Source organism: Suillus subaureus (genome assembly GCF_016647635.1).
Source record: "Suillus subaureus strain MN1 chromosome Unknown BJ212scaffold_8, whole genome shotgun sequence".
Lineage (NCBI taxonomy): Eukaryota > Fungi > Basidiomycota > Agaricomycetes > Boletales > Suillaceae > Suillus > Suillus subaureus.
The window spans coordinates 82,045-107,004 of record NW_024538564.1 but is presented as its reverse complement, the minus strand read 5'-3'; the positions used below and the strand labels follow the sequence as shown (position 1 = coordinate 107,004).

Here is a 24,960-nt window from a genome sequence, read left to right as displayed (position 1 = left end):
GACTTGAATGATAGCACGGGAAGCAAAATCAATACCATCTATATGACGCGGACCTGCAGACGAGTTCGCCGAAGCAGCATGTAGAGATGGATCTGTGATAGAGCCCCTGCGATGCTGCTGTAAATAATCGAGAGGGGGAAGAGAAATGACTGGGGAATGTCTGGACACATCTCTGAGTGCAGGGGTGCCGCCGCCAGTATCCTTCGTTTGAGAATATAGATTGACATGCTTGATCGTAGCAGTCGTTGTAGATGCAGGCATTATGCCTGTGTTAGATTGAGTAAATAGGATGTTGAAGAGGAGTTAAGAGACGGCCCAAGGATGGTCGATGTGAATGACTTTGTGAATGTCGACGTTATAGAACTAAAACTCAGTTACCAGATACGGCGTACAGCAACGTGGATTACGAGCACGTGGCAACGCAGACACCCAAAAAAGGCTAAATTAACGAGTGAAGTTTGCCAAGATTTATTCCTTTTTCAGCCTTCATGAAACCTTTCTCTGCTCACTCAGAGGAGGGAAAGTTTACAACACCGGTGAAATGCCTGAGTATACCATCACACGAGAATTCAGATCACAGGCTTATCGCAACGCTACAACACAGCAACTCTCGTAAACTATCCACCCTCCTCGAGCCCCTGGATTCTAGTAGCAACCAGCGCCCGATGTTGATCCTCTCTTAAATCAATAGTCCGTATATGTCTCGCTTTCATACTATTCCTCGTTAATCTCCCAGACTTCACCTTCTCCATCTCATCCCACGCTAATCGCTCAAGAATATCATCCACTTTAACCATGAGTCTCACCCACGGTATGTAATCAAGGTACACGCTGCTCTGGGGCATGAGAGGTGCGGGTGGTTGAACGAGGTCTTGCAATGCGGTTAGCATCTGTGCTTGATGCTCCACGCGAGCTCGGAAGAGCCTGGTTTCCATGTCAGTATTAGAACCACTAGCCGCGGGGTTGATCGACGTCGTGATCGGAATAGCACCCAAAACCTCGTGTTTACCACGTGAAAGGTGGATGGCATCCTGCACAATGAGCTCATCATTGTGATAGAAGGCAAGTGCATCTCTCGTGTCAGAGACGTGGGACGACCGGATTAGTATGGCATGACCCAACTCATCGTCAAGCAAAGATTCAGATGGGTTGTACGACAGGGCCTCAAATTGTGAATTGTCAGGAAAGCGGCGGGAAAAATGTGCTCTGTTGTCCTCACCTCATGTCCATCTAATGGCGCCCTGCAGAGATAGCTGTCTGTATACGAAACACAATCCGTGTAAGTGGAAGCCCATCGCCACAGCTCCTCCGTCGATGTCTCAGAAACATCAGCACTGCTTTGGGCGGAAATTGTCATAGGGAGTGACGGAAAGTTTTCAGCGGCCCCCTGTGCTTCTTGAGGGACCTTAGCTTCGTGGGTGGCGTCAGTACAAATCAATTGCAGCTGAGTAATAGATCGCCTGAGATCCGGTGGTGGTGGTGGTTCGGTTCTGGGGTTGAGCGGCGCGTCTGGAAGATCCATACTCTGCACGATGTACGTGGTTTCGTAAAGCTGGATTAACTTATCTCTTGGGATAGCGTATCCCTGTGTTACACACAGGCATTGCAAAAACGTGACAGCGGGCTCAGAAGGGCAAGGTTGGAACGTCAGAACGGATTGCAGAGGAAGATCCGCGACGGGGACAAGTTTAATGTCTGTCAAGGTGAGATTGAGTTCTGGAAAAATCGACACGATTAGAGTACAGTACCGTTGCATGTCATGATCACGGGCCGGCGGCACTCCTTGATTAAGTCTACCACTGCCGGCCAAAAACCAGCGTCTTCCTTGAATAATATATCGACTTCTTCAAGGAGAATGAGTGATTGCCGAGTAGTAGTGGACGGTTTCGCCGGTCCATTTGTTTTTAATGAGCCAACTAGTTCATCAACGGCTACAGGTGGTTCCACCGTGTCCTGCAGGGACTCACTGGCAGCATCCACGAGGACGTGTGTGTCAACATCACTAGGATGCTCGGCATCTGAGTGTGTTGGCGAGGGTTTGGGGTTGACTTTCCCTGCTTTAGGGAAAAGCGTCGAAAGAGCAGCGCTTGCTCTCGAGTCACATTGTGCGGCTGCCGTCCGGTATTTTGGCCTCGTCTGTTGAATGAGGTGATTTTTACCCACGTCTCCAACGAGGTTATCGAGGTTTGCGCCGCTGCGTCTTCCAATCCCAGGGTAAACCTCGAAAACTTCCCACCCCAGCTCGTCCGCACACGCATAAACCGCTGCGCTCTTCCCACACCCTGGAGGCCCAGTTATAATGAGTGTATTCGTTAGAATATCGGTAAAATTAGCGTCAGAGGATTGGTAATTTGGATTGGTCGGGATGGTGTCGACACCAACATCTGAGGCTGGTGGATGCTGCTCTAATAGCAGCGAATTGTCCTTTCGCTGGAGGCGGGAAAGCGTCCGCAGGCAAAAATTAAAATCATCGTCATCGATTTCTTCCCCTGGCTGATCCGGGATCGTATCGTCTTCATCGTCACTGCGAGCAATGAAAACATCTAACTCGTCTCGGAATCCAGCCTCCGTCGTTTCCTGCCTCTCTTTCTATTCACAGCTCGAATGACACGAGGCCGCTTGGGCGCCCTTTCGGGGGGGTCCGGCTTGACCTTTCGCCTGCCTGTGCCAGTTGCACTACTTTTCGTGGCAGGGGGGTTTGTGGCATGCAGTCGAATTTCGAGAGCTTTAAGCCAATCTCGAATATACAGCGCACGCGGTTCATTCCCTAGCACTTCATCCGCTTGTCTGGGGCGGAAACGGGTGGTCCATATTTCTTGCTGTGGCGGCCCAGAAGCTGTCCGATTGGAATAATGCTCGCCAACCAAAAATCTAGATATTACGGGATGATGTGCGGCATCACGAGGCCCGTCAACACCAAGATAATCTTCACGTTCGGACTGCGAGGAGATTCGGAGAAAGGTTGACGGTTGAAGAGGAGAATCCTGGTATCCCTGCAATAAGGAGGAAAGGAAACCTGAAGACACGTCGTCTGTGGGATCCGGTGGACTACGTTTGTGACGTTTCGGTGGCTCCGAATTCGCACTGAAGGTATTCTGCGGTCCACGAACATGTTGCATCTCCTTATTTGGATATGGCGCATCCGGCGTCATATCGCCTGGGGGCACATGTCGCTTTACCGGAGGATTGTCATTTCCTGGAACGCATATTCGACTTCTTGGCGCCGTGGCTTGTACCAGGGCTGTGTCGGGCCTGTTATTTGGCGCGTTTATATCCTCGATACATGATAAGACGGTGATTGGTGGTGATTGGTGAAGCAAATTCATTTCTGGAGGTGACGAAGAGGATGACGGTGGCTGTTCATCATCAGATAGTTCAAGAATATCTCCATCGGTGTCTTTACTTGCAGTTGTAGAACTTGAGTGAGCAGTCTGGATGGGCGTTGTGGATGGGGTTCCGAAAATGGGAAACAATTTTGTCGGCTGGACTGTGAACCAGAGATAAAGAAGAAGAGTGCTCACATCAAACATTACTCACTGTGATTTTGACGGACAGTGTCTCGTATAACACTGCGGGGTGCCTTAGAACGTGGTGGGGTTGGTTCGTCATCAATGACAATGATATCTACTGGATGTATCGAAGATGACTCGTTGGCTCCGTCCAGTTCCTTCGAACCTTCTTCTGAAGGTTTCGTTTCCTCGTCCTTCTGGAACAAGTCATAGAGAGTCTTCTGAGCGGACGCCTACGTGCCTTCAACGTCAGGAACGGGTCACATGAATGCCACACATACCTGCTTTGCACGCGTGCTTCGTGTAACTCTACTTTGGCGTTTCTCAGTCATCTCGAGTGAAGAGCAAGGAGTTGAAGGCGTGCAAAGAGCATGGAGACTTTAAGTTTGAGCACCGGAAATGATCGAAAGTTTCGAGAATAGAAACGCGTCTGACCACGAAGATCGCGTTGCATGTGACCTCAAATACTACTTGCCTTTTTAAGTAACACTCATCTTGTGGACTTTCACGCGATCAAGCCACATTAATGCCACAGACTTTGAGCAGAGCCTCACAGATGGCCCTGGAGTTGGATCAAGTAACACCGCCCAGCCTAACCCACGATATCGTAAGATGGATATCACAAGAGTATCATGGTAACGAAGTCCATTCTTAGGCTGATCTTGTTGATTCTTTTGCCAAAATTCACTTAGATATGAATGGCTCGTCAATTCAAACCCTCGAAAGCCCTCCGACAGCAGCGGAGTTTGCACAACTAGTCCACATATCTAGGCCTGTTGTCATCAAAGGTCCCCTCATGTCAATAGACAGTTTAGACCAGCTCGTGATGTGAAGTTCAGGTTTCCGAATCCCAGCCTTGAAACGATGGACCGATGATTACTTGCAGACCAATCTACAAGACCAACCTATATCAGTGGCAATCACACCCAATGGGCGAGTGTTCATTTATTTGATCGCTTCTGTGACTGAGGGCAGAGCAGGCAAGCAGATGCTATCGCAGCTGGCCCAGGAGGCAGGCTCTTTTTCGTGGAGCCTTTTATCGAGAAAGTTTCCATCGAGAAATTCCTTGAACAACTTAACGCAGGCACTTGCACACGTTTACCTCCTAAAATTGACCACGAGCTAATCCACATTTTAAGCAGAACAGGACAATGACAACCTCTCCGCTTCTTATCTCCGATCGCAAAATGGGAATATATATTCCAGCCGTTTCTTTGAGTTGCCGAACGATGATTCGTCAGAATTTGGTGCCCTTAGGGAAGACGTTCCAAGTAACATCCCATGGGTCACCGAAGCACTAGGTGGGAACTCAACTAAGCCGAGTCCCTTCACTCATAATGTAAAGCACAGGCAGAAATCCTGATGCCGTAAACCTTTGGATCGGGAATAGCAAAAGCATAACGAGTATACATAGCGGTAAGTAATAACTCATTGAATGGCGCCCACCAGACCCGTCCACATCTCACACGTTGGCAAGATCCGTACGAGAATATATATACTGTGATACGTGGAAGTAAACACTTCACGCTCCTACCACCCTGTGAAGGGTGGTGTCTTCAAGGTAACACGACTTGTCAATGCTATGCGAATCACAGTTATAATTGGCCTCAGAACGGATGTATCCTCACGCAGTTTACGGCTATACCGACAATAGTAATGATCTGAGTGTCGTTCCCTCTTCTGATACTCCTCAAGTTCGCTGGTCTTCAGTGATCAACCCGGACCTTCCTGGGTCACTGCCTCCAGAAGCTCACCCACTGCATGTCACACTCGAAGCAGGAGATACGTTGTACCTGCCAGTTGGCTGGTGGCACTATGTACAGCAATCTGGCCCAACTACTATTGCTCTTAATTGGTGGTATGATGCCGAAGTACGAGGGATGAATTGGATTTGGCTTAGCTTACTCAGGGGCAGTGGTGATGTGCCATCAGGAAATGATGAAACCAATACTCGGTGATTGGTGGTAGGCCTAATAGTGGTACACGCACATATAATTGTCACCACAAGTACCTAGGAAACGTTTCACTTACGGGTACAAGGATTTCGAATTCAAAGTGTTTGTTCAATATGAAGCGTGACAGCTTGACTTTGTGACGGATTATTTGTCAGGTTGGCACGAACTTTCTTGTCTTCAGCAGTATCCCCTTGCTACGGCGTCAACTCTCGCAACATGCCCAAATCAGAGAAGCGAGAGAAAAAGGAGAAGAAGCCAAAAGTTGATGATGCAGAGGTAGAGGCAGAAGCAGAAGATGTAGAAATGGCTGGTGTTTCGGAGGTGAGTGCCTTGCATGTTTCTAAGTGTTCTCATGTACATGTCATGCTAGTCCCCAAAAAAAGCGAAGAAGGAAAAAGAAATAACCATTCCATTGGAAGATTTGTCTCCTCTTGCACAACCATTGGCGCAGAAAAAGCTTGTGAAAAAGCTGCACAAAACGATCAAGAAAGGTGCGACTACTTATTTTTGCTTTCTCGTCCATCTGCCCATCATTTCTCAGCCTCCAAAGCACGGCAAGTTAAAAGAGGTGTAAAGGAAGTTGTCAAGGGCATTCGTAAAGGGGAAAAGGGGTATGTGCTTCTTTCGCTTTCGTCTTTGATCAATCAATTGATATTTTTTTAGACTGCTTGTGTTGGCGGCAGATATCAACCCTATAGACATAATATCTCACCTCCCAGTGCTCTCAGAAGAAGCTCAGATACCATATGTCTTTGTGACGTCTAAGGAGGAGCTCGGCCATGCTAGCTCAACAAAACGACCAACAAGTTGCGTCATGATTTGCCCTGACCAGAAACGCAAAGTCCAGAAGAAGGATGCTGAGGCAGAGAAGGACGATGACTACAAAGAGTTGTATGAGGAATGTCGAAAAGAGGTGGCAAAGCTAGACCACAAGATTGTATTCTAACTTTTCCTGTGCTGGCAATTGTGTATTTTATACCCCATTAATTATCTTGGATTCATGAGTGCGCATGAGAAGAGTGCTAAAGGAGACCGGAGTTCGAGGCGGCAATTTGATACATACATAAAATAAAAACGCTTGCTTTCAAGTTCACACACAACTAGTTGCAACTTGTTCTATCATTTGGCCTGGTCTTTTTCGTTCATACAATCTCTTCCTGCTAAAATGCCCGCCCCGAAATCCAAATCGTCTGCCAGTAACGGTGCTGCTAAAATTCACAGTGCCAAAGTGACGCCTGACTCCACGGTTCCCTCGTCACCCGTTCCTTCCAAAATCGATCTCAGCGGGCCTGCGGTCACAGGCTCCGGAAAGCCAGATAAGGCTGCATATGATGCTGAACAAGAGAGAATCAGAACTGGGATTGACGGTTTGCAGACTAAACTTGTACGCGATTCACTCGACTTCCTACTCGGTGTGAGGCTCACAACTCCACGCTTAGGCTGCCGTCCGGGAAAAAATATCTTCGGCAAACCAGCCTAACGCTGGAAATGACAAACGGGCAGCTCTTAAGGTTGAACTGGATAACATACGCAGTCAACAGTCATCTACCAAGTTAAACCGAGGCAAGACACACGAGCAGCTCAAAACGATTCAAGAGGGTATTCAGAAAAAGGTTCGCCTAGAGTCGACCGGCGTTCACCATTTCCTGACGAAACGTGCCATGTAGATAAAGGACCTGCAGGCTGCTCGTGGCAAAACACCTTACAAAACCGCAGCAGATGTCGACGCTCATATTAGGTATGCCTACTCCGTTGACAGCACACTGCCTTCTACTGATGCTTCTCGTCTCTTAGCCACCTGGAAAAGCAAGTGGAGTCTGGTAGTATGAAAGTTGTGGACGAAAAGCGTGCCCTTCAGGAGATCAGCCAGGCTCGACGTACGCGTAGAATGGTCGAAAAGTTCCAGGCAGACCAAGAGTCGATTGAAGCTGACCGCCAAGAAGCCGACCGACTGAAGAAACTACTTGATGACCCAGAGTCCAAGGAAATCTCTGAACGTTATGACACCATCAAAGCTGAATTGGACGGACTCAAAAAGGAATCTGACGAGGCGTACGCAGGCCGAACCAAACTTTTTGAAGAGCGAGACGGTGTTCAGGCACAACTAACCGCTCTCTTCAATGAGAAGCGTGAGGCAGCATATCGTTTCCGGGAGGCGAATGACCGGTATTGGACCAAGGTGAACGAGGACCGCGCTCGACGTCTTGAGAAGGCTCGTGCTCAACGCGATGCAGAAGAAGCACAGAGGAAGTTGGCAATCGCCGACGGTCTGCGTGAAGAAGCGTCAATGCCTGCATTCCAAACGCAGATTGAAGACTGCCAGACTCTCATTGACGCACTCTCTGGGAAGTCCTCCGGCAATGTAGTGCTGTCATCCTCATCAGTACCAGTCAAATCGGATGTTTCTGGTGTTCCGCAGTTGGAAATTCGACAGGTGGATGCAGTCGGGGAGGCCATGGTGGCACTGAAAAAGAAAGAGGAAGAATCGTATTTTGTTGGGAAAGGGAAGAAAGGAAAGAAAGCCCCCAAAGCTGCCTCTCCAGATGATACCAGCGCCATCCATCTACCCTACGGTCAATTATCCGCTCTGCTTTCGCTATCTATACCGCCTCCGACGGGTCAGGCTGATGTTCCTCGCGTTATTGAGGACTTGAAGACGAAGAAAGCTTGGTTTGAGGCTAACCAAGCTCGTCAAACAGCGGAAAATGTAGCTAAAGCCGAGGCGGAGATCCGACGTCTGACAGATGGTGCCAAGCTTAATGGCAAGCGGAACATGACCGTATCCCCACCGAATGGCGGTAGTGAGCCTCCAGAACCTGCTCCCACTCCTTCGGGTGGCACACCTCCACGGATTGACGATGAGGTTGAGGAGAAGCTTGAGGAGGATCAGGTTGACGCTGAGGAGAATTAGGTACAGGCTAAATGGGAACATCTTTTATACCTCACACTTATACTACCAAATCTGCCTCTACTTATATCTGCAAATTATGTCCGGAGCGGGAAGGAATCAGTATTATTCGACAGAATGAAGACCTATACAATAATGAGTACGAGAAGTAGGGGAAGAGACTGAGCAAAAGTGGCAATACAGATAGGACACTGACAAGGTATGAATAAATGATGGAACAGGAACATATACAATCACTGGAGATACTATCTTTGACCGAGTGGTATAATTTTCAATCGAGCTTCCGGAACTAAGGCCCAGCCTCCGTCTTGACGGGCTCAGTCTCGCGATCTTGCTCGCCATTAGCACCTGAAGAAGTATTCATGCCCAAATCTTGCGTCGCAAATGACGCAACGTCGAACGTATTCCCGGGCGCATAGTCAGAGAACGAAAGGCCTGACTGGTGGACAGGAGGGATAGAATCATCCGGCTGAACTGAAGTATCCATATAATTCAAACCTCCATATGCGTCTGCATTAAATCCGGAAGATGATGCGTCCAGCGCGCCGGTCGGGAATGGGTCCTGCTGCAAAGCTGCGAGCATGCTTGAGGTGGTCGGAGTATGGTTCATCACGTGCTGAGCAGAACGCGTTTCCATGGTATTAAAACTTTCCTGGCCGGCCATAGGGGATAATGAAAAGAACTGTTGCTGCATTACTGGTTCGACGGATGCAGCCACAGAGTTGGTGGAAAGCGCCACGCTACGCAGAACATTCACTGCAATCCAATCACTGGGTGAAACGTTAACGACATCCCACGAAAGGAAACTAAATCGACTTACTCTAAGAACAGCTTCATGATCTGGAAGGCTCCAAAGGCTGGGTCGCTGCGAATGGTCTAGTGGCTATCGGTGAACGGAAGGCGAACGATTATGGCAGTTCTTACCAAATCTCTCATAACCTGACTGGTCACATAGCCCCAACGAATCAAGACACTTCGGGAACTCAAGGTGCCTCGATCGTCACCAGTTCCTATCCGCTGTCCCATGAGCCTCTCGCAACATTTGTCAGCCCAGGCCATGACCTCCCTAACTGGTTCAGGAGTTTTTGATAAGCTGTCCATCATGCCTACGAAATCGACTTCTAGAAGCTGAACAAGCTCCTCGTGACGACAATTGCAAACAAGAGCAGACTGGTTGCGAACAGATTCAAAGTCCACTTTCTGCCAGGAACGGCGCATCTCGGAAAGCTGCTTCTGGTTCGTCAACACAGTATTGAGGGCCTGAGTAACTTGGTATATATCCAAGAAGCGCACTACAGTAATATGAGCCAAGCCAGTAAAAGTGTCAAAAAAGTCACATACAAACAAGATGGCCGAACCGCGCTCCAAGCTCGACCTTGGGCTCAACAAAAGTGTTGCCATATCCGTCCAGCGCAACGAGCAGGATCTTCTCCATTTTACTTGCCAACGTCCTAAGACTAGTCATAGCAGCGGGAGCAATCGGGGAAAGCATCTGGGACCTTAAAAATTCAAGTATTTCCTGACCGAAAAGTCAATAAGACTTGCCCAATGAGGCAACGTGCTGGACGTACATCATATAGAATTGCGTCGGCTTTGGCCATTAGACCAGCGATAGCAGGAGCATGCACTACTTCTCGATGATTCCCACTCAGGCTAGACCAGAAACTTCGGAGGTGCATCTCGAATTGGTCAAACCTTAAGGCACGAGCGCTCTCGAGCACGGCGTCGAGATGGTCTTGGAACCATCCCCACACCTCACGAGCGGCGATGCTCTGAGGAGATGCAGAGTTAGATCCTATCGCCTCTTCGATGGATGGGAAATGCGGCATATGGCGGACTGAGAGATGCTGCTGCGACGGTACGAAGGATGCACTAGTGCCAGGTCCAAGCGACATGGTAGATTGTGCAGCGAGGTTTGGATCCGACTGGCTGACATGTCGACGGATAGAAGCATGGCTGGGATACGTGTTGCTTCTGGCAACAGCTTGTGCCTGAGAGAGCAAGCTATTAGCAGTAGGTGTTTTGTCACTGATGTCTCCATAAGTGAGACCAGCGGCCTTGAGGTCTCCAGAAAGGGTCAACGAGTTCCTCTTCGATGCACTGGACCCCTCGGAATCTTCGTCTTCGTCTTCGTCGGACCGATCTTCGCCTTTATTTGGGTTGTCGGAAGATTCTTGCGCTGCACGAGCGGCGTTGATAGACTGCTGGCCAGCACTATTGTTTGATTTTCGGATGTAATCCTGAAGCCATTCGGCTTCAGCCGAAGTAGCGGGACGAATGCCGCAATCTGGCCAAACGTGGCGTCAATCAGAATTCTTCCGATCACCATCAGATGTGGCACTGTACGCACAATGATATTTGCTATTTCCGCGAACACCTAAGCGCCGGGTCTTGATAGTAGGAAAACACAAACGAATAGCCTTTCCCAGTGTAGCCGTATTAATGTGAGGAATTCCGTACTGATCGCACACCCGTCTGTACGAAAAGTAAAGACCCTGGCGGGGTACATTCCCATCTGGATAAGGCGCATAATTTGCTGTCAACCTTTGTGCGCAGTAAAATGATGAGAAGATGGGTATTTGAGTAAAAAGCACAGGATGAGCTCACCAAGCCTGAACAAAAATTTGTTTAGCTCGATCAGATGCACTGGTTGTTGTTGCGACGCGGACATTGGCAGCGAGCTTTTCCAATTGATGATCAGGACCCAAAGACATCCTGCCAAAAGCGCCGGCCGTGTGGATGGTTTCTTGATTAGAGGGCAAGGTAGAACCATGCCCATACATGCTAGAGTAGTCTGAGGGATTTCCAAGGAACATGGAAATGTCGTCTGTTTCACTCGATGAAGAGTGAACACTTTCAGTATCACGGGGGTACGGAGAAGCAGCAGCACGGGCCCTGAGATGAGTTTGACGGATATGGCCTTTAAGCGCAGGATTAGTAATATTAGTGTTTGGAGGGGATTGACCAGGGGGAGTCATGTCGGAGGGAGGGAGTGAGAAAGAGGTGTGGCGGGACTGATCGGCACTCATATAAGAGAGCCGGTAGTGATCGTCCAATGAGGTAGGTAAACCTGATGACATTCTTGACATACCGCCTTGAGAAGAATGAGGACGAGAATTAGGCGAATGAGTAGAGGATGAAGAGACAGAATTTGATCTTGAATGTGGGTGGTTGAGTGGTAGAAAGTCGAAAGGGATACTCGAGGACATAGTCTGCAAGTTTACAGCAGCCATAGAGATATATGAGAGTTGCTGATGAAAGGGAATAAATGAAGGTGAATGCCGATATAGTGATCAAGGCAGATATTGGCGGTCCAGCCGTCGATTGTGAATGAACGACAAGAGTTTGGGTTTTGTGAGACAGAAGCCGCCACTGGCTGGCAGATGGTAAGGCAAAAAAGAAAAGATTTTGAGATGTCTGAGAGATGAGTATCTGCTTGAATCTAAAACGAAAGAGCAGACTCAAAAGGACTCTAGTCTTGAGCTAGGCCAATACGAATGATAGAGGGAGAGAGAGAGCAAAGCAAGCAAAAAAGATGAGTTTTGCCTCCTCGAAAGACGCAGCAGTAATAGGTTTGCAGGAACGCTGACGAGATCTTCTAGGAACTACTACAGAAATGTGGTCGGTGGTCAAGGCAACAACGCCGTTTTAGAACGGGTTAAGAATCAACAAACTGAACTGTTTTGATCAAGTAAACACAAATAATAATCCATCTCCTCTACACCGCCGCCGCGCACTTCCCACACCGCCATTCACTTAATCCCGAAAAAAAATAATACTTCCTCCTCCATCGTATCAAAACTGATCATCAATCATACGGGCACTCCGGCCTCGCCCCTTTTAAATATCTTCACCTCCCATATACATATACTTCTTGAACTGCTTTCGGAGCTTTTTCTCCCGCGGCTTCCCCAGCTTGCAGGCTAGATCTAGCCAAGACGGTATCGTAAGATCATGCAGTCCATACGGCGCAAGCTCCGATTTCGTCACCCCTGCTTCGCGGAGCGACTTGGGCAGGTTTCTTAGCGGAACGGGTCCATCCGTGATGCATAGGTTCGAAATCGGGAACGTTAAGTATTCAAGTTTGAACTCTGGTTCATCTTTCTTGTCATATTCTTCGAGTCGAGGTATATAATACTGAATCCCATATTAACTCCAAATGAGAGAAAAATCCACGTATCGTACCTGCGCATATCCCAGAGGTGTCCACAAGGTATTTTGCCGTGACGGAGCGTGGTTGTCAGAACGCCAGGGACGAAGCTTGCACCTCCACGAGTCCCGATATCCCGCATCCATGCATTGGTTCCCATCATTACCATGACGATACGGTAAATGCTTCCATCGGGAGGCTCGATCCTTCTTTGTCATCAGGAGATACTCGTCTTCACCGACGGCACCCAAAGTCGTCGATCCCAGCCCCGAGATGTTATAGCTGAACACTCTGAAGCTGGGCAAATAAGGATTGGGCACCAGCGACGGGCTGACGCTGACTATTGCATAGTCGTCATAATTTAAATGTTTTGATCTCTTCGCAAGCGCTTCAAAGTCGGTCATCAATGCTTCAAAGATTGTACCCTCGAAACTATGAGACGGCATCCTGTTTTCTTCAGGGTTGACATTGAGATCAGCGGCCTCAACAAAGTAGAACTATAGCCGAGTCTCGATTAGAGTTAATTGAACAAAGGGAACCACTTACATGATCGGCGTTCAAGTGCTAGACAAGCACTGTCAGCCCCCTGCTCGGCAACATACTTCTAAACATTACTCACACCAAATAAACTGCCCAAAATGACATCTTGGTATCTCAGGCTCAGCTCCGTGTACCGGTAATACTACATTATAGGTCAATCATTCATTCACGCGCAGCCCACCGGAATACTTACACACTCGGGATAGTAATAATAGTCAGACGGGGGGATATGTCCTGAAAATTCGGCGTCAAGACGGATATAATGTTTACAATAAAGACATACCAGTAACCCACACCTGTCAAATTAACGCTGTGTTATTTTATCATCTAGAAAATATGATGCCCCATACCTGCATCTGCCGAGCCCGAAACATTTCAAGTTGCTCTTCCAGCCAGTCGAACTGTAAGTTACCGGGGTCGCTGGCATCACCGACTGGACACCCTCTCACAGCTGTCAATTCTACATGTCAAAGAACATATTAGGCGGGACAGGCATCAAGGACCTGACCTTTGTTATCATGATAGAAATACATCGTGCTCAGACTAATCGCCGCAAGTGCATCGGGTATCACTTCTATTGCATAATATGCGCCTTTTCGGAAAGAAGTCTTGGAGGCTGACGGAATAAATGCATCCCATATGCTGTCCGATACAGCTCAGCGAGTGAAAACTGGATGTCGAGGGGTACGAACGATGCAAACTCATCTGTTAATTCATTCGGACCTTAACCGACGTCAGCCGAGAGTTGAAACCGTCAACACTGGTGGCGCTCACCTGGAGATAAAGTATTCTGTGGTAGTGAATGTTAGAAAGACAAAGGGATTGTTGAGATAGAAACCACTCGCGTGTGCTGCCAAGGTCAACAACAACTCTGAGACATTTGCCACAAAAGACTCAGATATAAGCACTTACGCCAAACATCATTATTTCCTATTCACAGAAATGTGAAGGACGTGAAGGACAACAGCATCGATGAATATGAAATCTCGGAGCTACGGCGCAAAGAACTCACCCAAACTTGACACAACCGGTATTCCCTTCCTGAGGAACACATCTTCCATTTTCTTCGCGATGGCGCGATTAACAGCCAATATCTCGTCAAGTGGTCGAGGTATCTCGTGGTCTTCGTCATGTCTGGATGATCTATCGTCAAATGGTGCTCCGGATGACTGCCAGGACTATACCTGGCGTTATCACCGGTCCCTACGATACCTCGAGTTAAAAGGAAGCCCCAAACGATGAACGCGCGTACATATAACAAAATCTATCTCAGAGCTCCAATGCTCCTCTAGATGCTCGAACGTAAAATTCGTTAATGTCCAAGGCGAGTCACAGATACTGCAGAAATATGTTCGGGTTAGGATATGTCACCAAAGGAAGAACTTTGACTGACCCGAACGGTGTCCCATAATATCCTGCCTGCCGATCCTTGCCTGACTCCTTTCGATGGCATTGGGACGACTGAGAAGTCCCCTTTGCATAGTATGGGTCGGGATGAATATCGGTGATGTGGAGAAAACGGCCATGAAGTTTTCGATCGAGTCTACTCGGAGCCGCATTCAAGACAACTTGAGGCGGCGCAGCCAGGACCTGCCCACACAAAAGGCCTGCTAGCCACGGAATACATTTCTTCATGTTTTAGGGAACCAGGAATCGCTCAATCGTGGGGCTTTAAAAAATGCAAGGCATGTGGTGGTTCTCTGATTAATGATGAACGATTGACACGTTGACTTGCGTTAGATGTGAATTAGATATGAATTTATTCATCAATTGATTGGATGGTGAATGGTATGACATTCACACCAATAGTACTCGAGGGCTCAGCGCTCAGCGTGGCTCAACACGGTCTGCACTATACCACGTGGGTGCCATCAAATGCTTGAGCCTCGAAGTTGATTTGGTGAAGATTGTGACCCAAATAGTTCAAGTCTAATGGCAGTGTGATCGAGTTCAAAAGCATTCTAGTGACAGTGCCACCAAACCAGCTGTGACCCACACTAGTCGATCCACCATCAATCAGAATAAGACTAGTGTTAGGAACTTGCAGTGCTAATATCAAAGAACCATCAGTCTATAATCATCATCTATCTACCTATCAAAATACAGTGGTGAAAGCCTAATGTCTACACTGGTAATATTAAATCTATGTTCTAAAAAATGTTGCGTAGTGTACATGGTGTGTGTTTACACCGAATGATGGCGGCAATGAATTAATGAATGCCCATACCCAACGGGATCTACGTGGGTGAGGCGAGTTAAACTTTTATTATCAAAGCGGTATGGGTCATATCCACAGTCACAGGCGAGGGGACCGTGATGGGCCTGTGCCAGGCGAGCAATCTCCTCGCGTTGTCTGCTATGTTTAGAACACTGCGGATGGACTGCTCTGCCAGATGACATGTCTTAATTCCGAATCAGCGGGCGAACGGGGATGCGAGAGGAAACACACATACCCTGCTGTATCCTCCGGGTTTTAGTGTTTGACGAGATCTTGAGATTGCATTATGGATCGAGTCGTATGCGTGTCGACGTCTGGGTCGGTGTTAGCGCTGCTGTAGCCGATATTACATGTGGAAATGCTTACAGGACTCGCTCTAGCTCGCTCGGAAAACGAGGGGGGATGAAGAGATCCTCGCCAGATAAATAACGGTCAAACGCATGATATGAAGCACAGTGGGCGACAAGGGATTCGTCAAATGAGGGGTGACTGATGTCCCAGTCTAACCAGTCCTCGCTGGGAAAATCAAAAGGTGGAATTTGTGACGATGCAACGCCACGTACCTGAGCCTGGAGTGTGCCATTGCTTCTGTGCTATGTGGGGCAAGAAAGTTATCCATGGTCGTAATCTCTGCGTTAACGGGGATCAGGCTGGTGAACAACGAGCAAAGTATTCGGACGGGATAGATGCAAAGACAACTCCTAATGCACCTTCGAGTCTACGTAGCACCGACCTATCTGATGGTAGTGAGGTGCACCAATTGAACCTGTACTTGTAGGGGTTAAACTGCCTCCTCGGGATGACACCATAATTTTTTACCGGTCTGAAACAATTAATTATTATGTAACATTGATATCGCATGATTTGTTTATTGTTATCGTACACTGCATACTTGGCAACAATATTAATGGATCCGCTGGTGCATGATGCGCTTGTGCACTGCAGTACGTAGGCTTTCTTTCGCATCAAAAATATTAGCTCCAATGTTCTCCTAGCAGTTCGATCTGTGCTCTGGTTTCCTGCGATTTTTCTCCTTTGAAGAATTTACTTTTGAAATAATAAAATTATATACTCCGCGACAGAGATAGGTATATATTTCGGTTCCGAAGACTACGCGATATCAAAATCCAAACCTTAAGTCGAGCCGAGTATGATGCGGACCCTCCCGGATCTCGTTCACTCCTGTCCTTACCGTCGTAACCGCTTCGAAGTCTTACTGAAGCTATTCTTTGGAAGTGGCTGGCATGAATACCGAATCCCTGGCTGCGCCTCCACTTTTTGTGCCTCCCGACGCAATATCCTCGCGTTGCGTTGCATTCCTCAAGAAAGTCAACGAGAAATACGGACTTGCACTAGATTCATACTTTGACCTCTACCAATGGTCTATTGATCGCATCGATTTATTCTGGGACACCGTGTGGGATGATGTCGCTATTGTCGGCTACAAAGGGCAAGGTGTCGTCGATAATAATACTCTCCCAGCGGCAAACCCACCATGGTTCAGCGAAGCGAGGATTAATTGGGCTGAGAATATGTTAACATGTCGTTCGGCAGATAAATTCGCGCTTATACAAGCAAGTATGTCGATACACCATTCGTTGATTAACATGATAATCATGGCTGATTAGCTGAGCCCACCCCCGAGTGCCCGAATCCTCCTCATCAGCGCGTCACATATGCCGAACTTTACGTGATAGTTGCTGACCTGGTTTCTGCCTTGTTGATGCTCGGTCTGAAGCCCGGGGATCGAGTGGCTTCGTACTCCTCGAATTGTATTGTACGTCACTACCACCTAAAGGCACACTGCCACTTTTAATTCCACGCCCTCTGCCAGGAGAATGTCATCGCTTGTCTCGCTGCCACTGCCATAGGTAGATCATCTCTACCCTTGCTGCTTTTTGCTAACCTTCGTAGGATGCATCTGGGTCAGTGCAGCAGCAGACTTCGGGACCCAGGGAGTATTAGAGCGGTGCGCGAATTTATTAAAATGCCATCACACGCGCACTTGCTAATTTGTAGATTTGAGCAAGTACAACCTCGAGTTGTTTTTGCGGTCGATGCTGTCGTGTAGGTCGCTCTCCTGGCAAAGTCGGTTTTGTTGTTGTTTAGGTTATACAGGTACAACGGAAAAGTTCATCCTCATCTGCCAAAGCTGCAATCTCTTCTTTCTGGACTCTCCGAGCGATGTTCACTGAACCCAGTCGTGATCGTCATTCAGTCAGCAAGGAATGTGCCCGGATGGGACACCGACTGGGTCTCATGGGACACGGTCATTTCGAAGGGCAAGTCCAGCTCTTTAGGCCGCACTTCTGAAGGAGAAATTGAGTGGTGTCGTCAAAGTTTTGATTGGCCGTTGTGGATACTTTTTAGTTCAGGCACAACAGGTGCGTAGCCCTACACACCTGTACTTTAAAATTGAACTCTGTTGTTCCACGCAGGTTGCCCAAAGTATGTTGCCATCATCAGCAAACTGTTAGATCATACTGAGTCTAACCTCGTAGGCCAATTGTACACCGGGCTGGCGGCATGTTATTACAAGCAAAGAAAGAATTTGTAATTTGTGCAGACCTGCGCCCTGAAGACGTCTTTTTCTATTACACCACGACGTAAGTCGTTCGTTCATTCCTAGATCGACTGTATTAAATCGTTGTATTGCAGAGGATGGATGATGTGGAATTTCTTAGTGAGTGGTCTCAGCGTCGGATGTACGCTAGTGCTCTACGATGGAAGTCCTCTGAGGGAGCCCTCTTATCTGTGGCATCTTGTGGATGAACTGCAAATATCAATTTTCGGAACGAGTGCGAAATACCTAGATCAATTATCGGTGAGCAGCTACCCTAACTATGATAGTGATTGAGTACCAATACTTGAACGACAATAGCGGATAAGCTACGAGCCTCGTGATCATCACAACCTGACTTGCTTGAGGCATATTTACTCGACTGGTTCGCCATTAGCTCATGTGCTCTTCGACTACGTGTATGAATGTATCCACCCCAACGTGCTTCTCGCATCCATAACAGGTATGATCTACTAAGTTATTTATGTTACGCGCCCTGGACTGGTCTTTCAGGAGGCACGGACATCTGCTCACTTTTTGGCGGGATGTGTTCTGCGCTGCCGGTATATCGTGGCGAAATCCAATGTCGTATGCTGGGAATGGCAGTCGAAACCTTCACTCATGACGGGCACAACTGTCAAGCTGGTGAGGCTGGCGAGTTGGTATGCGTTAGGCCATTTCCATGTATGCCCATTGGATTTTGGCCCCTGCCTGGTTTCGGGACGGACGAGAGCGTCAAAGCTGCAGCAGAGAGATTTCGTCTTTCCTATTTTGCTGAATACAAGGACATGTGGTGTACGCGCCCCGGATCCTGAGATTGCGCCCCCCTTACTAACCTAATTTGAAACAGATCACGGGGATCACGTGCTGATCACACCTTCTCAGCATGGAAATGGAGGTGGACTCATTATGCTAGGAAGAAGCGATGGCGTCCTGTGGGTGTACAACTTTCACACTCCTCTCTACTTCTGATCATTTCGTAGAAATCCTGGAGGGATCCGATTTGGATCGTCTGAAATATATAACGTTCTTGAGACGTGCTTCTCGTTTTCTGCACAACGGAACGCGAACGACGCAAATATTGAGGATGCACTGGTTGTGGCACAATCCATTGAAGGCGGCGCAGATGAGCGCGTGATCCTATTCGTTAAACTTAATGGCAAGCAGGCACTATCGATAGAAATGGAGCAGAAGATTAGATCGGAAATAAGATCACAACGGAGCCCACGCCATGTTCCTGCTCGAGTATGTTCCATTTTTATCAGTCCCCCGGAACGTTGGCTAACTATCCGCGGGGGCTTGATAGATAATCCAAGTCGACGATATCCCATACACCTTGAACGGGAAGCGCGTAGAAATCCCAGTCAAAAAGGTATGCTCTTATAATTTGACGAAGGATTTGTGGTACTGAAAACTGACCAGATCGTCAATGGAGCCCACATCTCGAGTGTGAATTCCGCTACACTGCGAAATCCTGAATGCCTTGCTCAGTTTGCAAGCATCGGAGAGATGCTCCGAAAAGAGATATTGATGGCTGTGAAACGCTGATCGCGTGGCCCATGTTCACATGATGTTTTGTACGTACGTTGTTTGTAAGGTAGAAAGGGAAAAAATCACTTGTGACTTTCCCCGGCGTTTATACTGTCATCCTCTTGCTCCTGCGAAAATTTAAGTCAAGTGTGTCTATTCCCCTTGGACTTCCTGTTTTGTAAATGAGATCTGCCTCGAGGCGTTTACGCGGATGTACATCCGTACCCCGTCTATCACGATGCTTAGAAGTCGAAAATTTTCAGCCGTTAAAAGAATATAGCTGGCTTGCCTAGTGCGTTTGAGCGGACGCACGACTCGTGTTTCCCCCGGATTCCTGATCATCGAGGTCCGCCACGCCTTGAACTGCACGGTACACGCCACGCCGTCACAAGTTAGATTTACGAGAATCAAACGCCCCTCTACCTCGTGTACGCATACTTTCCCTACTATATCATGAGGCCCGCACGCCCACTTCCCCTGAATTGTCAACATCAATCCACCCGCCATCCTCACCAGCCTCGTCAGCATCATTCTATTCGGGAACGCCAGACGTCCCGTCGCAAGCGACTTCCTACAATCTCTATCTCCAGAATATTTACGGGAAAAGCGATGCCATCGAAATTTAACATCTTTCGGGCCTGTATTTACGGTTAGCATTCGTATTCATAGTATCTGTTACGGCCTTGCTAACTGAGCGACAGGCGCAGTCTTGATATGGACAGTGATCTGCCTGGCTATTGCAGCTCACTTCCAGTCTCTACTGGTCATCACAGATCTCAGTGATTTTGCTCCATATTTTCGTAGTCAATCGCAACTTACGCGAATGTAGCTCGTTTCGTTCCTTTCACCATTTTCGTATGTAGTGCCAGCATGCTCATTCTCATCATTTTGTGAGTTGACATAAAATTCGCACGACGCGTCGGCATTGACTGGCGCTGCAGACTGGGATGTAGCATGATTCGGACCAGCAATCCAATCTCCACGAGAATTGAGCTCGGATGCCTCGGACTGCTTGGGACTTTCTGGCTTGGTACGTGAATCACGGGCTTCATAATGGTTGCATGTTGATTGACCGGTCCAGCTTTGGGTGCCTTCCTAGCAAGCTCTGACTCGGAGAACGCCAATGTAGAATGCTATTCGTCCGATGCACAGACTGATCCCATCGATGTTCCTGGGTGTAAGTTACAAGAGTATGTCCTTTCATAGAGAAGTCTGACATTTTTTCCAAGTCTCTACAGAGACATACCAAGCTCAGTATCGGGTTCTAGAGGCATTCTCACTTTTCAATGTTATTTTGAGTAAGTGGATCGAATCCATGTCTCGGAGCATATCTCAAGCTTCCGCAGTATTGGCGTTCTTATTGTTCTTGCTGGCGCTCGCGGTAAAACATCATCTCCACGTCAACCGCAACGTGTGGTACATTGCCGTCACCGAATACCCGTGGTTCGGAAAGAATATGTCCAAGTTACCAGCACCCGTTAGTAGTCGATCACGATCAAGAGGCAGGACCTACGATGAGAAGAATGCCTCAGCACCCTGGGGGTATGAGACAAGACGCAGCGACTCACGTTACCCTGGATGGTCAGCTCAAGGACATAACGCCCCAGCACCCGCACACACAGCGGACAAGTATAAGAGGAATGCGTCGCCCAGGCGGTGACCGCTGTATATGTTTCACATTTGGGCTTTATTGGTGCATAGAATGTCATGACCTGTGTTTGCTTTGGAAATCTAATAAATACAGTTTGTACTACATACATAAGATAGCATGATATCACAAACTTTGTTCTTGTGGTCTTGAATCGTAGCCTACAAGCGACGGGTTCGTGCAGAGTGCACTTTCGTCCTCAATAGTGACCACTTTTGGCGACCAATTTCTTGGCTCTGCGTTTTTGCCTGCATGTTGTTCAAGCGCTCGATGCCACGAGGTGCCTGAAGTTATGGGCTATAGATGGCTAAATATAGCATTCATTGAGAAGCGTCTCTCAGTGGTCGACCAACGTTTATATGCGATATTATTCAGTTACGTTCTGACTCCGTCCCTTCTTTCAACACGACATACTTTGTCGCCAAAGATTCACGCAACATACGACCTTATACCTGAAATCTGACAACATCACGGTTTTGCAATCATGACTGTCATGTTTGTGAACATGAGGCGCATCGGATATCGTATGTCGCTCGTTCAACGTTCAACCCCAATCGATTGATCAATCGATGTTATCCAGTATTTGCGTTTGTGCTCGCCGCGGTTGTCCTTGGATTTACGGCCAACTTTGCAAGGCTATTCCTCCCGCATATCAATCGTATGTATTGCCACATCTCTATCCGCTATAGGGACGCCTGAACCGTCTTCTTAGATGATTTCACCATCTTCGCTCTGGTTCCACCATCAGTCACCATTTTCGCTTTTCTGTGGATGTGAGTTGGACGCACCGCTGATCCGCCTTACTTGACTCATGCCTTTACAGTATGCAGTTCTCGCAGCCAATAGTGGAGGTGACACTCCACTTCTTTATCAGTGTACTATGGCTAGGTAAGCTGGCAGTGCTACCCTTTACCCTTCCTCCTAACTTATCGGTCCGAATCAACAGCCATGGGCGCATGGTCCGCGTAAGTGCATAGTTTCTGAATGCATGAACGGTTATGAACTGCACGCTCAAGGGATACGATCGGATATGTGCAATGCTACCTACTCCAAGAACAGCAGCAGCCTACGGCCAGAGGAAGCAGTAAGTGATCAATGCGTCATTTTTGCACGTATCAAAGCTTAGCTCTCACATGACACTAGTCTCTGCACAGTCATATTGCTATGAAATGAAAGTCATCGAAGCACTATCGTGGACTCTATTCGTGTTATGTGTGCTCTACTTCCTTTGTTTATAGTGCATCTACTGAAGTCTTCCATTGCAGTTATATTCTTCTTCATTATCCTGATCACGCTTACATCGCGCGCAGTCGCTTTTGGCCGGTACTATGCATGGCGAGAACATATTTCGCAGCTAGGCTGGTTTGGAGAACTTCCAGGATACCCCACTGAAGCTATATACCCGCGAGCTCCGATGTATGGATATGGTCAGCCATATCCGATGATGGGAGGATACCATGTACAACAAATGCCTGGTCACTCCGTCATGGTTCAGCCAGGTATTAATGGTGGCCAGCCTATTGTCACTCACATGCCAGCCTAGGTGCCTGCTTCCGTTAACATTGGAAATCGTACATACTACTATGTATGTGCGGATTCGACGTGTTGGAACGATAGGGCCCACAATATTTTCTGATTGTACTTGGAATACTTGGAACGCACCTGTAACGATTTGCCAATATCGGCTGGTCCCGGAACAATTACGTAGAACAATTGATGAGAATATGAAGAATGAAATACTGACCTCGTGTCTGAATTAGAAGGGTAATTCGGCCTCATGGCCTAGTGGTGGTCGAAAAATACAAGGATATCTGGTTATCGATTCCCACCCACCCCTTTTCCACTTCTTTCTGACTTCTATCGACACGAAATGGCTTTGTTTACAGACCACCCGTTCAGGCATGTCCTCAAAGGTGCGTGGATGGGTCTTTATGATATGTAGATGGTGTACTCAGCACCAATCCGCAGGCATTTTTGCTCTGGCGATGGGCCATATGATAATGAAATTTATGCCCCACTCGATTCGCAAGTATCGTTATATTTTGGGCGCTTAAAATAATATTTTGACGAATGATCATTTGCAGAGGTTATTCACCTGACTCAAACATCAGTAGCGATGTTAGCGATCGGGGCACTTATCGTATTGTATGACAATATCAGATTGATCCCCAGCAGGAGCTGACCTGAAGACAGGGTAGTGAAAAACCACCGAACCGAGGGGGAAAACAGAGTCTTTTCGCAAGGGCAGGAGGAGTTGATCTTGATTGCGGCGTTTGGGGCATTCTGGCTCGGTGAGCCTGTCTCATTCAACATAAACGACATACTAATTCAGAGGCCTTTCGTCTTAGCCTTCCTCCTGGCTATGCGTGCTTGGAACCAGGGTAGTGTCGATATTGACCTGGCGCACCCACGTCACATGTTCCAGTCGAGCACTGGTGCTGCCCAAAGCAATGTCGTCGGTGCTGGCAGCCGAGGAGTTGAAGCTAGGCCGCCTGCAGTGGCGTCTGAACGGCTCCAAGGTGCAGCAAGCTATATCCGACAACAATACAAACCCCAGGCCGGGTTCCGTAAACCATACCCATGCGACCCGAACGATGCTTATTGTGTTGTTGAGGAGTGGACCTTTTACTGAAGGTACATGAAGATATACGATCCTAGTATTTCTTGGTTTGTATGAATTGCTGATGGAGCGGGGCGTCTTAGGTGTAATGAGGTTGTAACGCTAGTCTTCGAGTGTATATCTTGTTTTCTATGGCGTTGTTGTAGAAGTCTACTTTTTGAGTCTACTCCAGGAGAGTATCAATCAAAATATAACAAGCTTGATGTGACTCGGCCTTTCTCGGTACTTGAAATGACTATCTCCGACGCTGCGGCATCGGCAGGGTTTGGACGTTACCACTAGATATTACATTGAGGGTCTTCCACAAACCCATCCATCTTGTATTCTAGCAAACATGATAAGTCTGTTCTTCACGAGGCCGTGGTGCAAACTTATTTGGTTTCATTCTAGACACACCTCAACAAAGCGCCGTATCGAGACAGATGTCATGAAACTGTAAAGACTACCTGCCTCAAGGCGACCCGCACCCTAACTGATGTAACAATCCACAATGCAGGCTTATGTCGGATTACGAGGTGACCCTCGTGAATGACAACATGCGCGAGTTCTACGTCCGCTTCTATGGTCCTGGAGAAAGTACGTTCCCTAATCCCTCTTCCGTGTACGTCGGATTAATCAGCACCAGCACCCTTCGCGGGCGGTATATGGAAGATTCATGTAGAGTTGCAAGCGGAGTATCCATACAAGTCGCCAAGCATAGGCTTTATGAACAAGATCTTTCATCCCAACATAGATGAGCTGTCAGTAGCCATCGTGATGCTTCCCGAAATATCGATTTATACGTACCCATTACAGGAGTGGTTCCGTATGCCTGGACGTCATTAATCAGACGTGGTCGCCAATGTTCGGTATGCGGGGCGGTCGACGTACATCCGGTTATGTCGCTAATCTGTCCCCTTTCATAGATATGATCAACATTTTTGAGGTGTTCTTGCCGCAACTGTTGCGGTACCCTAATCCTAACGATCCACTAAACGGCGAAGCTGCCGCGCTGATGATGCGACACCCCAAGGAATACGAGGCCAAGGTCAAGGGTAGGATTGTTTCCTCCTATCGTCGCTCAGAATGTAACGTTCATTCCTGCCCAGAGTACGTACAACGTTTCGCAACGAAGGATATTATGGATGCCGCAGAAGACGGCAATGAGGACGAAGCAGATGAGGAGATGAGCGATATCGGCAGCATCAGTGAGGATGAAGAGTAAGAATCCTGATACCTCCTCCGCCGGCATGCCTTCCTCCCGCATTGTTTATCACTGGTTTTCACACATCATTCATATCATTTCACATATCATATCCATTCTGTACTTCACCTAACCTTTC

The 24,960-nt window shown here is 47.9% G+C and overlaps 12 protein-coding genes across 12 annotated transcripts; 8 read left to right on the top strand and 4 right to left on the bottom strand.

Annotated features, from left to right (window-relative positions):
• Nucleotides 1-513: 513 nt before the first annotated feature.
• Nucleotides 514-3,931, bottom strand: BJ212DRAFT_1338471 (uncharacterized protein). Its single transcript, XM_041335019.1, has 5 exons — nt 3,791-3,931; nt 2,549-3,431; nt 1,749-2,513; nt 1,220-1,695; nt 514-1,163 (listed from the first exon to the last, which is right to left on the bottom strand). Exons 1-5 carry the CDS (start codon nt 3,839-3,841, stop codon nt 618-620), a joined length of 2,721 nt encoding a protein of 906 aa, XP_041195451.1. The 5' UTR covers nt 3,842-3,931; the 3' UTR covers nt 514-617.
• Nucleotides 3,932-4,006: 75 nt separating this feature from the next.
• BJ212DRAFT_1338457 (cupin-like domain-containing protein) lies at nt 4,007-5,606 on the top strand. Its single transcript, XM_041335018.1, has 8 exons — nt 4,007-4,144; nt 4,202-4,297; nt 4,349-4,442; nt 4,490-4,593; nt 4,652-4,810; nt 4,860-4,925; nt 4,987-5,070; nt 5,121-5,606. The coding sequence occupies exons 1-8, from the start codon at nt 4,036-4,038 to the stop codon at nt 5,465-5,467; spliced, it is 1,059 nt and encodes a 352-aa protein (XP_041195450.1). The 5' UTR covers nt 4,007-4,035; the 3' UTR covers nt 5,468-5,606.
• On the top strand, nt 5,607-6,481 carry BJ212DRAFT_1338449 (50S ribosomal protein L30e-like protein). The gene is made up of 4 exons (XM_041335017.1): nt 5,607-5,785; nt 5,835-5,955; nt 6,006-6,075; nt 6,128-6,481. Exons 1-4 carry the CDS (start codon nt 5,681-5,683, stop codon nt 6,408-6,410), a joined length of 579 nt encoding a protein of 192 aa, XP_041195449.1. The 5' UTR covers nt 5,607-5,680; the 3' UTR covers nt 6,411-6,481.
• A 295-nt stretch (nt 6,482-6,776) lies between these two features.
• On the top strand, nt 6,777-8,207 carry BJ212DRAFT_1251031 (uncharacterized protein; the record flags this gene model as incomplete). The annotated part of the gene is made up of 4 exons (XM_041329713.1): nt 6,777-6,848; nt 6,904-7,077; nt 7,132-7,202; nt 7,259-8,207. Coding segments are annotated over 4 exons (1,266 nt in total), but the record flags the coding sequence as incomplete, so codon positions are not given.
• A 311-nt stretch (nt 8,208-8,518) lies between these two features.
• Nucleotides 8,519-12,041, bottom strand: BJ212DRAFT_1006193 (uncharacterized protein). Its single transcript, XM_041328823.1, has 7 exons — nt 10,980-12,041; nt 10,723-10,916; nt 9,944-10,659; nt 9,714-9,891; nt 9,297-9,664; nt 9,193-9,248; nt 8,519-9,142 (listed from the first exon to the last, which is right to left on the bottom strand). Exons 1-7 carry the CDS (start codon nt 11,603-11,605, stop codon nt 8,662-8,664), a joined length of 2,619 nt encoding a protein of 872 aa, XP_041195447.1. The 5' UTR covers nt 11,606-12,041; the 3' UTR covers nt 8,519-8,661.
• On the bottom strand, nt 12,018-15,116 carry BJ212DRAFT_1586157 (Metallo-dependent phosphatase-like protein). Its single transcript, XM_041342385.1, has 14 exons — nt 14,456-15,116; nt 14,315-14,400; nt 14,247-14,265; nt 14,075-14,196; nt 13,975-13,992; nt 13,837-13,912; nt 13,571-13,704; nt 13,413-13,522; nt 13,346-13,358; nt 13,256-13,296; nt 13,142-13,204; nt 13,069-13,086; nt 12,558-13,019; nt 12,018-12,509 (listed from the first exon to the last, which is right to left on the bottom strand). The coding sequence occupies exons 1-14, from the start codon at nt 14,695-14,697 to the stop codon at nt 12,213-12,215; spliced, it is 1,701 nt and encodes a 566-aa protein (XP_041195446.1). The 5' UTR covers nt 14,698-15,116; the 3' UTR covers nt 12,018-12,212.
• On the bottom strand, nt 15,117-16,120 carry BJ212DRAFT_1338431 (uncharacterized protein). Its single transcript, XM_041335016.1, has 4 exons — nt 15,844-16,120; nt 15,647-15,796; nt 15,516-15,594; nt 15,117-15,464 (listed from the first exon to the last, which is right to left on the bottom strand). Exons 1-4 carry the CDS (start codon nt 15,897-15,899, stop codon nt 15,318-15,320), a joined length of 432 nt encoding a protein of 143 aa, XP_041195445.1. The 5' UTR covers nt 15,900-16,120; the 3' UTR covers nt 15,117-15,317.
• A 404-nt stretch (nt 16,121-16,524) lies between these two features.
• On the top strand, nt 16,525-19,782 carry BJ212DRAFT_1551912 (acetoacetyl-CoA synthetase; the record flags this gene model as incomplete). Its single annotated transcript, XM_041341918.1, has 15 exons — nt 16,525-16,858; nt 16,909-17,057; nt 17,115-17,151; nt 17,195-17,249; nt 17,300-17,347; nt 17,399-17,664; nt 17,719-17,728; nt 17,782-17,886; nt 17,939-18,104; nt 18,162-18,303; nt 18,354-18,635; nt 18,691-18,775; nt 18,824-19,085; nt 19,147-19,212; nt 19,263-19,782. The coding sequence occupies 15 exons, from the start codon at nt 16,525-16,527 to the stop codon at nt 19,386-19,388; spliced, it is 2,133 nt and encodes a 710-aa protein (XP_041195444.1). The 3' UTR covers nt 19,389-19,782.
• BJ212DRAFT_1338407 (uncharacterized protein) lies at nt 19,500-21,355 on the top strand. Its single transcript, XM_041335015.1, has 7 exons — nt 19,500-20,019; nt 20,072-20,149; nt 20,200-20,260; nt 20,312-20,400; nt 20,452-20,547; nt 20,600-20,668; nt 20,717-21,355. The coding sequence occupies exons 1-7, from the start codon at nt 19,824-19,826 to the stop codon at nt 21,028-21,030; spliced, it is 903 nt and encodes a 300-aa protein (XP_041195443.1). The 5' UTR covers nt 19,500-19,823; the 3' UTR covers nt 21,031-21,355.
• On the top strand, nt 21,178-22,725 carry BJ212DRAFT_1004497 (uncharacterized protein). The gene is made up of 8 exons (XM_041328821.1): nt 21,178-21,542; nt 21,599-21,676; nt 21,731-21,789; nt 21,840-21,906; nt 21,965-21,983; nt 22,035-22,102; nt 22,162-22,230; nt 22,284-22,725. Exons 1-8 carry the CDS (start codon nt 21,503-21,505, stop codon nt 22,559-22,561), a joined length of 678 nt encoding a protein of 225 aa, XP_041195442.1. The 5' UTR covers nt 21,178-21,502; the 3' UTR covers nt 22,562-22,725.
• An 8-nt stretch (nt 22,726-22,733) lies between these two features.
• BJ212DRAFT_1005676 (uncharacterized protein) lies at nt 22,734-23,853 on the top strand. The gene is made up of 6 exons (XM_041328822.1): nt 22,734-22,931; nt 22,987-23,043; nt 23,103-23,163; nt 23,212-23,309; nt 23,367-23,652; nt 23,722-23,853. Exons 1-5 carry the CDS (start codon nt 22,889-22,891, stop codon nt 23,648-23,650), a joined length of 543 nt encoding a protein of 180 aa, XP_041195441.1. The 5' UTR covers nt 22,734-22,888; the 3' UTR covers nt 23,651-23,652; nt 23,722-23,853.
• Nucleotides 23,854-23,873: 20 nt separating this feature from the next.
• On the top strand, nt 23,874-24,941 carry BJ212DRAFT_1004322 (ubiquitin-conjugating enzyme). Its single transcript, XM_041328820.1, has 7 exons — nt 23,874-23,975; nt 24,033-24,073; nt 24,135-24,214; nt 24,264-24,378; nt 24,434-24,486; nt 24,544-24,672; nt 24,727-24,941. The coding sequence occupies exons 1-7, from the start codon at nt 23,973-23,975 to the stop codon at nt 24,840-24,842; spliced, it is 537 nt and encodes a 178-aa protein (XP_041195440.1). The 5' UTR covers nt 23,874-23,972; the 3' UTR covers nt 24,843-24,941.
• Nucleotides 24,942-24,960: the final 19 nt, after the last annotated feature.